Raw genomic sequence first — 11,817 nt, forward strand, 5'->3', positions numbered from 1 at the left:
AATTGGAACGCGCGGGGTTAAAATTTCACCTCACAACATAGCCTAGGACACTCTCGGGGTCCAGATGTGTGACTGAGCCAAATTTTGTGGCTGTAGCTGCGACGGTGCGGATGCCAATCCCGGACATACATACATACATACATACACACACCTGAGCTTTATATATTAGATAATGGGCACCACATAGCACTCCATACAGTATAATGGGCACCACATAGTACTCGATACAGTATGATGCAAGCAAAAGGGCCCCCAATCAAAGTATGATAACCTCACATTGAATTCCTCCACAGTACTCTTAACATGCACGGTATGATAACCCTAATTTAGTGCTCCATATGGTATAATGGGCCCCACATAGCTGTCCATACAGTATAATGGAACCACATAGCACTCCATACAGTAGAATAGGCACCACATAGCACTCCATACAGTACAATTGGCACCACTTAGTCCTCCATACAGTATAGTGGGCTCAACATAGCACTCCATACAGTACAATTGGCACCACATAGCACTCCATACAGTATAATGGGCCACACAGCACTCCATAAGGTATAATGGCCCCATATAGTGCTCCATACAGTATAATGGCACCACATAGTGCTCCATACAATATAACAATATAATGGGCACCACATAGCACCCCATACACTATAATGGGCACCACATAGTACTCGATACAGGATGATGCAAGCAAAAGGGCCCACAAAGTATGATAATCCCACATTGAATTCCTCCACAGTACTCTTAACATGCATGGTATGATAACCCTAATGTAGTGCTCCATATGGTATAATGGGCCCCACATAGCTGTCCATACAGTATAATGGAACCACATAGCACTCCATACAGTATAATGGGCACCACATAATGCTCCATACAGTATAATGGGCACCACATAGCTCTCCATCCAGTAAAATTGGGCTCCACATAGCACTCCATACAGTATATTAGGCACCACATAGTGCTCCATACAGTATTACGGGCTACACATAGCGCTCCATACAGTACAATGGGCACCACATAGTGCTCAATACAGTATAATACGCCACAAAGGGCTCCTTACAGTATAATAGGCACCACATAGCACTCCATACAGCATAATGGGCACCACATAGTGCTCCATACAGTAAAATGGTCACCACATAGCGCTCCATACAGTATAATGGCACCACATAGTGCTTCATACAGTATAATGGCCACTGCATAGCACTTCATACATTATAATGAGTACCACATAACGCTCCATACAGAATAATGGTCCACATAGTGCTCCATACAGTATAATAACACCACGTAGTGCTTCATACAGTATAATGACCCCTCGTAGCTCCCATACAGTATAATGGACATGATGCCGATATATTTGAAAGTGCGATGCTGGGGTTGGGACCCGCCTGTCGTCGTGGGTCAACTATACTCCATGGACCCGCCCAACATTGCAAGCCGAATATACTCACCCTGAAGACCAGATTTGGCTCATGGGCCAGAGTTTAACATATGTGATCTACAGGGTATGTTAGCCTTAGGTTTTTTTTTTTTTTTTAATAACTATCTTACTTCATAGCATAAAGCTTTCTGAAAAGGGTCAATCCTTTAAAAATGAAAAATGTTTATATGGTGAAAATGCAGTAATCTACCTGTATTAGGTACTGTATATGTGAAGTTGTTCTATATTGTGCACATAGACAAAAGCATACTTAATTTGACTGCATTTAGCCCTGTGCTATCATATAATTATCGAATGAGTATATATGAAGTTTGTTTAATAAAAGTAAAGTATTTTTCCCACGATTAAGTAATTATTTACTTTGATGCATGCTATTTAATGGAACAATTCTGAAAATCTGTTTTATAAAAAACTCCAGTCTCTAAATGCTGGTAAATTGTTATGCTGCACTCTGGTGTTCATTTTATTTGCTCTCAGAGCATCCAACTAAAGTGTCCAGTGCTGGTTTGAAGAAGCTGCTCCTATTTCTCTGATTCTTATTGGATGGCTTGCACAAAAGAAGGAATCATTTCACTACCTGTGCCCAAAAGGATCCGGCTGGTCTGATGACCTACAGGAAATGTGTGACTAGTGGCACAGGACACATTAGATGAGTGGTCCCCAAACTTTCTGACCTTGAGAGCCACATTCAGCTTAGAAAGAGGGTCACGAGCCACATTCAGCACTGAGAGAGGGGCGCGAGCCACATGCAGCTCCCACCCCCTTCAAAGTAGTGTCAACCAAAGCCCCCATTTCAGGTATAATGATAACCAAAGCTTTTCTGCAGAAATCACTCCAAAGCAGTACACTGAAATCCAGAGGTTCCCACAATACCCCCATTCAGTATTCTCCGATCAAGGACTCCCAACACACTGTCACATCCAGCTTTGAGCACCTCCTCTAACAGGTAGTACTATGCTCCAGCATACCATACCTAAAACATCTCTAAACCAAGACCAGTAAATGTGCAACCAGATCTGCTCTTATGTGCAGGGCTACGCACAAAATTCATAAATTTGAGATGTACTCTTCATGCCTGTATGCTAGACCTGGAGCTCATGCACCAAGCTGGCAGACAGTCGCGAGCCACAATTCATGGGACCGCGAGCCACATGTGGCTCCCGAGCTACAGGTTGGGGATCCCTGCATTAGATTAACTTTCTCAATGAGAATAAAAACAACATCAGGGTTACTTACCATAACTAATTTGTTATTCCAATTGAATTCGTTTTTTTATTGCTCAACCTAACAGACTAAAAATATTTATCTCTGGGTCAACCCCTTTAATTTATTATTTTATGTAATATGTGTTTTTATGTATAAGAAGGGGGTGTCAGACTGTCTCTTTAGTAATGGGTGGTGCTTATGGCATTAAAGGGGAAGTTCGGAAGTAATTAATTATCCGTGAAATAAGGGCTATCTTCCTGATCACTGAGGATCTGACCAATGGTATCCCCACTGATTCCGAGACACGTGGCCCTGAAGAGCCATGTGTTAATAGAGTACTTGTCAATCATATTCACTACTGCATCACTCTTTCTTAATGGGACCACCAGATTTGGCTTTGCTGGTCTTCGGCACACCCATAAGAATTAGTGAGACTCTTCAGAGCCCTGGTTCTCAGAATCAGGATATGGGTAACGTCCACAGTTGAGAATACCCCTTCAAGGTTTTAATGTCTATAGGCTTCTCAGATGCAATTTTCTACAGAAAGTTCTGCCTACAACAGCTGAAATTGGCTAGACATGTTTCATTTAACAGAGTTTGCATTTTCTTTGTAATTGTAATAACCTTATTAACTGTGATATACATCAAAAGAAAGTAACACAAAAAGGTCTTGCTAAAATACTAGTGTTATCTGCACAGAGCCAGTGGGCTGAAAAATAGTGCGGAAGCTTAAGATACTCCGATTTAGCTCTGCTGCTAAAATGTACATTTTAAGCACTAATCTTAAAGTGTCACAAACAGAGAAGATTACTGCAAATGCCCAACTTAATGTTATGCTGAAAAGGACAAATAGGTCACAGTTTTTCAAAGTGTACTAAAAATTCATGAAGATGAATAGGATGACCGATCCTTGCTGATGCATGGAAGAGATCACATTTGTCTTGTTAGGTAAAGAATCTGAACTGTACAAATTACAAGAATGCACAATAGTAAGTCTTAAATGTACAGCTGTTAAGAAACACCTTTCAGTAAGTACTTTGTTCGTCTTATACTGTTTGTCTTTCCACAGAATCACCAAAAGGCCCTCAACAGTCTGCAGGCATGAATGGAAATGTGCAATACCCCACTAGCTCTGGTCAGCAAGTGGTTTCTGCTATACCCTCTCCAAATGCCAGTAAGCCTTGGCGCAGTAAATCCATGAATGTTAAACATAGTGCCACTACTACCATGCTGTCGGTAAAGCAGCCTAGCCCTGCAACCTCTCCTACTCCCTCCCCTGATAGACTTAAGCCCCCATTGTCAGAAGGAATCAAAGCTACTTCTTCTGGACAAAAATCAATGCTTGAAAAATTTAAACTAGTCAATACTAGAGTTGGCTTGAGATCCCAATCTTCGCCATCGAATGAGGTCATTATTGAGGATGACTCCTTATCAGAATGTGGAGAAAATGAAGTTAGTTTTGCCTTGAACAGCCCAAAAGTGTCACCCAAATTGACTCCTCCAAAGGCTGGAAGCAAAAATCTCAGCAATAAAAAGGGGTTGCCTCAGCCAAAGGAGAAAGAAGAGAAGGGTAAAGAAAAAAACAAATCAAATGTAGAGAAAACTGTTAAAGAAGAAAAAGAACCAACATCAGAAGGGTCAAAAAAGAACTCAAAGATTGCAAGCTTGATCCCCAAAGGAAACAAACCTGCTCCAGTCAAAAAGGAGAGTCTGATTCCTCAGTCAAGTGGAATCCCTAAACCTGGGTCAAAAACGCCAGCAACGAAACAAACCCCCTCCCCAGGTACTGCCACCACAAAAGAGCCTGAAAAAAATAGGACTACCAAAGGCAGTCAGACCATGGCAACACAGAAATCTGTAACCTGTGAGAAAGTAGCTACACCCACTGAAGGGAAGGTCTCTGGTTCTTCCAATACCCACCTGGTCACAATAGGCTCATCTGGTGGTGCTGTCCAGTTCACAGGAAATGGGGCTGTGCAGCTTCCCCAACAACAGTACTCGCATCCAAATACTGCAACTGTGGCACCATTCATTTACAGGTAAAGAAATACTACAGTTTATTTAGTGAATGTTAATTTATTAAAAACTATAGTTTAAAATTGTCTATTCTGCTACTTATGAATACTCAAGACTATAGGTAGATCATACTCTATTCATAGTAATCACTGTATCCGCGAGGGTTTTCTCATATGCCCTACCTGGTAAACAGTGTGCACTATTCTAATACATCAGTTGACCACTTTAGTAGTGCGGCAGTACAAAGTAAATGTTCTCTATATATATTTGATCATGAAAATAACTAGCTGTCATGCATAACTAAAGTCATAAAAAGGTTCCCTATGATTTACTAATTTGAACACGTTAGTCTATCTATTTATCTATCTATCTATCTATCCTAAATTTTTATTTATTTAATGTAATAAGCAAATCACTTTTCTAATATACTGTGCTTTAATTGAAAAAGTCCCTATCATTCATTCTCTGCTTGTCTTTACTGCTATTTTTTTTACCTACTTCCAGTTTGATGACATCTTATTTGAGTATAACAGCATGCCCTAGGGATTCTTAATTGAAATGTCATTGGGGGAGGCTTTAACCAAAACCTCTATTCCCACCCTGGAAAAAAAAGCATCATCAGTGACGTTAGATTCAGGAGTTTGGCTAGTCCAAACTCTACTGAGTGTACGTCGGTTATCTATTCCAACATATGTGTAGAATGAGCTTGTTTGTGTCATGATCCAGGTTGGATATGACAGGTTTTGAATAAGTAACCTTTTTTTTCCTTTGAGCTGGTTGCTTGGAGTTGGCTTTGCGCCCAGTGGTCATTGAGGTTATTACACAGTGGTGTCTTTTGTTCTAGTTTGCCCCCGGTGGTGGTGAGCGTTATTGCACTTGAATCTCTAACAGGTGTGAGACTCTGGCTCCTAACTATAAAGGTGTGTCAGGTGTTCTCACTCACTGTTGGTTATATTGGTGTTTTCCAACGATCCTTGGTGAAGGAAGGAGCTAGAGAGAGTTCCTGGCAGCTCAGTCAGAATCCTGGAGTGGCAGCTATGGTGTCAGTGAGGAGTTCTTGCAAAGCTTGGTGGAGTGGCAGCTATGGTGTCAGCAAGGAGTTCTTGCAAAGCTTGGTGGAGTGGCAGCTATGGTGAAAGCTTCACTCAGATGCTGAACTCTGTTGCTGGACGAGAGCTGCACTCAGATGCTGGACTCTTTTGCTGGAGAGCTGCACTCAGATGCTGGACTCTGTTGCTGGAAGAGAGCTGCACTCAGATGCTGGACTCTTTTGCTGGAAAGCTTCACTCAGGTGTTGGATCCGGTTGGAGGAAAAGATGCACTCTGGTGTCGGACTCTGTTGCTTGGAGCATTAGCAACAGAGCAAAGCTAAGTGGTGTTTCCCTGTTTGTCACTTTCCTCAATGTGTGTTTTAGTGCAGTGGTGGGATTAGTTTATGCACCGTCCACTTCACTAAGTAAGGGATTGGTTCAGGGCGAGCTAGGGATTTCAGGTATCCTGATCGGCGCCCGGTGCGGAACCGGCCTAGGGATCGTTAGGAGTGTAGAGACACTGACTGAGGGGAGTGCAGGAGGTCTCCACGTCCCCGTTCAATATCGCAGGTCCACCATTGTAATTGTTTTCCTGGTTTTCCCCTTTATTCTGAAATTTGCCCAGCTGGAGGTGGTGTATCCAGACATACGTGTACTACTGAAATTCGCCTGCTGGAGGCGGTGTATCCGGCTGCACGTTATTTTATTTAAATTTGCCCTGCTGGATGCGGTGTATCCAGGGTCACGCATGTCATATAAATTCGCCCTGCTGGAGGCGGTGTGTCCAGCCTCACGTGACCATGACAGTTTGTCACTGTGCAATATTCTTTTCAAGACACCGTGACAGTGCACTTCCCTGATGGCTCTGATGAGATATAACAAGCCAGCAAGAGCAGCACTGTCAGTACGCATTGTAGGATGAGAATTCAGCATGCAGAGAGAAAAAACACTGGCCCCTCCCCCGGAAGCGATTTCTGTTTCAGGGATGGGAATAATTACTGATTTTCCTGCTCGTCTGGTCTTTTCCTTACAATGTGCACTTGCGCTCTCTTACTAGCCTGTCATTTCTCATCAGAACTGGTGAGGGAGCGCACTGTCACAGTCCATTGAAAAAAAATATTGCATAACATGCACTGAGGATTCATAAACAACATCATGAAACTGGATGTAGATAAAAAAAAATAAAGCAGTTAGAGAGATTAGAGCGGGAACAATAGCAACTTTTTCATTAAAGTATATTAGAAAAGTGAATTGATTATTGCATTAAATGCATACATATTTAGGATTAAATCAATATCAGTTTTGGACCACCCCTATAAGTGTTCTACAGAATTTCCCTCTTTTGCCCCCTACATGCCTCTTTACCCAATGCCAGTAATACCCTTCTCCATTTTAAGATTTTCCACCTACATTTGGACATGAAGGCAGGGAGAATTATCTGGAAGGGATGAAAGAGCGCTTGGTGCTACCATTATCATGCACATGACTGTGTTGGGCAGAGCAGGCCGTCACTTTAGTGAAATTGTATGAAATCTCTTTCCACAAAACTTTAATGAGAAAGTGAAATAAACAAACAAAAAAAGGGGGAGCAGAAGTTTGAGTAAGAAGAAAAAAAAAGGGGGGGGGGAATAAGTATGAAAAAGAGAATGTGGGAAATATAAATTCTACACCTGCACTGCAAGAAATAGATCCCTTTATAGGAGATGGACTTTCTATGGAGGACCCCTCCCTCCCTCGACCAAAATCCCTTCTTCAAAGTCCCACCATCCAATATGGTATCCGAGATTTTTCAACCATAAAATATGATATCAGGAAAAAAGACGCTTATCATTTAGAAGTCACTTGTTCATAGACCCGATAAGTGCCTGTACTTCCCTGATACCATACTGATGGTTGCTTTTCTGATATCTTATTGATGTGCATCTTATTTATTTTTTAATGTTTCATCTCCATTGTGGAAATATTAGCTTGTAAAGATTAGGTTTTAATTTATGATAAGAATAAAGTGGTTATGAGCATTTCTGCACTCTTCAAAATTTGATTTGTAGCATGAATAGTGCTGAAATGCATATCCACAACCACTACATGCTTGCTGTTACCTGCCTGGCCAACAGTATTCTTTGCACTCACTCGGTGGTGACTATTTAGAACATTTGTACTACAAGTGGGAACAGTGAGGTTTACTGCTTTCTCTTATAATTTATGAGTCCAAGTGGGCTTTAGCCAAGTTTCTTTCCTGGGGCACGTACTTTTTCCCATGCATGACGACTTTGATCAATCATAAGCAGAAGGTGTCATGCAGGGGAAATAAGAACACACCTCTAGAATAGCTGAGCTGAGTGTTATTAAAAACACTTCCATTTTTCATCTCACGGCAGTCAGTGTGGAGGGAAGGGTCAGCACTTACTGCCCAGAGATCAAAGTGTTTTCAATCACACTGTATTCTGCTGTATTCTACACAGTTCCAAAGATCAGGGCTGGGAAAAGTGCTGTCTATAATATCATTCCACAAAGAAGAAGCCTTCCCTAAGCTTTTTTGGGGCATTAACTTTTCCCCGTACATGACTTCCTGTGTATGATTGGCCAACGTCATGCATGGAAAAAGTAAATGACCCCAGAAAAGCATCTCTGCTAACTTCCCTTGGACTTTGCATAAATTAGAATCTAAGTTTTACAAGCTAATATTTCAGAGATGAGAAATTGAAAAATAAAAACTATACCATGATGTGTCCAACATGCTAAATTTGGTGAAACGTTATTTTAAATAGAAAACAAAGCAATATATAATTGGTATCGCTGTAATCTTGCTGACTTGCAGAATCACATCGCCAGGTCATTTTTAACACATAATCAACATTGTAAAAGCAAAACCAAAAAAAAACTATTGCGGAATTGTTTTTTTTTTTTTGCAATTTTACCAGACTTAATTTTTTTTTCCTGCTTTTGAGTACATTGTGTAGTAAAATGAATGGTGTCAATCAAAGCTATAGCTCATTCCACAAAAAGCAAGCACTTGTTTGGCTTTGTCAATGGAAAATTAAAAAAGTTTATGGCTCTTAGGAGAATGGGAGGGTAGTGCAATATGGGAAAACTGCCCTGTAAGGAATGGGTTAAAGGTTGATCCAGAACTCTGTGGTATTACCATGTGTGATACAGCATTCCAAACTGTAGTGACATTGCCACTGTTCACACTTGGTGCCAAAATATCAGTGTATATGTGAATTTTATAAAATAACTTTTGTAAATGCAATGGCGGATTACGTATCTACAACACCATTCTCCTTGAAGGATGTGTTGAGATATAAACTGGACTGGAGGAAATAAGATGGGAGGAATGACGGGAGCAATAAAAACATTGGGGAGAATTTACTAAAGCTGGCGATTTATGCTTCAATCTTTGGGCGCAGTCTGACGTCTGTATTACATAAGTGATGTTCGCATCACATCGCATCGCAATCCTTGCACTGGCCATGGGTTCTTCTGACCAGAGCGTGACCACATGTATTTCCATGCAGCTGTCACGCTTAGGTCAAGATTGCCGATGGCCAGTCCAAGGATTGCGATGCCATCCTTACGTGAGTAATACGGCAGTCTGAATGCGACCTTAAGCAGATGCTGTCAATCCACCACAAACTGAATGAGCTGGGAAAGATTTCTGCATTAATTTTTCCAAATTTCTGGAATTTATACTAAATCTATCAGGTAACAGTTGGCCTTGGCTTTCATCACTCATTAAGCCTTGCCCACTTTTTGAACAGTTGCCAAAAATGGTAAAAAAAAGTTGCAAAAAATAGATGTGCATAAAACTGATGTAAATCATTAATAAATATCCCCTAACATGGTATGATGCATTACCCCTGTGTCCAGTGATAGGCGGCAATGGATACATGTCTGTATGACCACAACTGGATGTCCTGAGCTGGACTATGCACATTCTGTTCTCGGGCATGTGATTATTATATCTGCTGTGGTCGCTTGTTCATATTATCAGCCCAGGATGTGCAGAGACCCATGAAGCACCCAGAAAGTGCTATGGTGGAGCAGCAGGATCGGTAGGTTTGCTTTAAAGTGTAACTGTCTTTTTAATTTTTATTTCATAAATCAGTTATACAAGTAAAATATGCAACTTTGTACTCAAAATATGTGAATAAACCAGGAAGAATCCAACATAAATTATAATGTCTTATTGAATAATGATTTTAAAAACATGAAAGATGGGGAAACAAAAGAACAATAACAAAAACCACAGTACAGGAAAAAATCATAAATGAGCATATTCACCAAATAACATGATTAGGTATTATAGGAATCTCATATAAATGGTCTGTGTAGTGCAAAAATCTAATAGACAAGCAAGTCTAGAAGTGAAGTGCATAAAGAACATAGAAAGAAGGGATGTAATAAATTAGTATATACCAGTAGTCAGTAAACGGTGGCTCCTGTGACTCCAACGTACGTTTCGCCCAGTGGCTTTCTCAAGGAGTATACTCCTTGTATTTTTATTCAATCTCAGTAATGTAATAATATGTCTTCACTGAATACAGATTTTACCTGAGAATTGACAATTTTTAGAATGACTGATTAGCCCTGATGGAAAAAAGAGGCTAATTTGTGTGATAATATATATTACAGAGTTGCTTATTTTTACTTATGTTGTTGATTTATGAAACAAAAACTAAACTTTACTCTTTAAGTTTTAGATCAAGTTTATATTAAAAATAAGGGGTGAACAACCCTTTTAAGACCACTTTTGCATAGCCGCAATATTCCTGAATTTTAGTATCTTTATTAGGACTGCACCACATGGACCACCTACGGTTTTTGTGAATTGATCTTAGATCATTACAGGGTGCTCAACAAAGTTTGATTCAGAAGCGCTGCAGGTAGGGATGAGCGAGTATACTCGTTAGGATTCGGTACTCGGCGAGTAATGCGGTACTCGCGATACTCGAATCCTGGAGAGTATTTCACTACTCGCCTCGCAATATTCGGCACAGCCAGCACAGTCCCGCACAGCCCAGCACAGTCCCCGCACAGTCCTGCACAGCCCAGCACAGTCCCTGCACAGCCCAGCACAGTCCCCACACAGTCCTTGCACAGCGCTGCACAGTCCCCGCACAGTTCTCGCACAGCCCACCACAGTCCCCGCACACCCCGGCACAGTCCCCACACAGTACCTGCACAGCCTAACACAGTCCCACACAGCCCAGAACAGTCCCGCACAGCCCAGCACAGTCCCGCACAGCCAGGCACAGTCCCCACACAGTACCTGCACAGCCCAGCACAGTCCCCGCACAGCCCGGCACAGTCCCCGCACAGTACCTGCACAGCCCAGCACAGTCCCACACAGCCTGGCATAGTCCCCGCTCAGTACCTGCAAAGCCCGGCACAGTCTTCGCACAGGCCAGCACAGTCCCGCACAGCCCGGCACAGTCTTCACACAGGCCAGCACAGTCCCGCACAGCTTGGCACAGTCTTCGCACAGGCCAGCACAGTCCCGCACAGCCCGACACAGTCTTCTCACAGGCCAGCACAGTCCCGCGCAGCTTGGCACAGTCTTTGCACAGGCCAGCACAGTCCCGCACAGCCCGGCACAGTCTTCTCACAGGCCAGCACAGTCCTGCACAGCCCGGCACAGTCTTCACACAGGCCAGCACAGTCCCGCACAGCTTGGCACAGTCTTCGCACAGGCCAGCACAGTCCCGCACAGCCCGACACAGTCTTCTCACAGGCCAGCACAGTCCCGCGCAGCTTGGCACAGTCTTTGCACAGGCCAGCACAGTCCCGCACAGCCCGGCACAGTCTTCTCACAGGCCAGCACAGTCCTGCACAGCCCGGCACAGTTTTCTCACAGGCCAGCACAGTCCCGCACAGCCCGGCACAGTCTTCGCACAGGCCAGCACAGTCCCGCACAGCCCAGCACAGTCTTCGCACAGGCCAGCACAGTCCCGCACAGCCAGGCACAGTCCCGCACAGCCCGGCACAGTCCCGCACAGCCCAGCACCGTCTTCGCACAGGCCAGCACAGTCCCGCACAGCCCGCCACATTTTTCAGACAGACCCCGCCCAGCCCAGCACACACTCAGCCTATTAATCGCATTTCCCATAGACT

The 11,817-nt window shown here is 42.9% G+C and overlaps 1 protein-coding gene across 12 annotated transcripts in view; it reads left to right on the top strand.

Annotated features, from left to right (window-relative positions):
- Window positions 1-11,817, top strand: part of NAV3 (neuron navigator 3) — a 1,131,823-nt gene that overhangs the window by 921,275 nt on the left and 198,731 nt on the right. For all 12 annotated transcript variants that reach the window (XM_073541506.1, XM_073541497.1, XM_073541495.1 and 9 more), the window contains one exon: window positions 3,729-4,698. In XM_073541506.1, coding sequence (XP_073397607.1) covers window positions 3,729-4,698 — 970 coding nt within the window. The remainder of the gene's footprint in view (window positions 1-3,728; window positions 4,699-11,817) is intronic.

Source organism: Dendrobates tinctorius, unplaced genomic scaffold (assembly GCF_039654945.1).
Source record: "Dendrobates tinctorius isolate UK_male_01 unplaced genomic scaffold, ASM3965494v1 ptg000122l, whole genome shotgun sequence".
Lineage (NCBI taxonomy): Eukaryota > Metazoa > Chordata > Amphibia > Anura > Dendrobatidae > Dendrobates > Dendrobates tinctorius.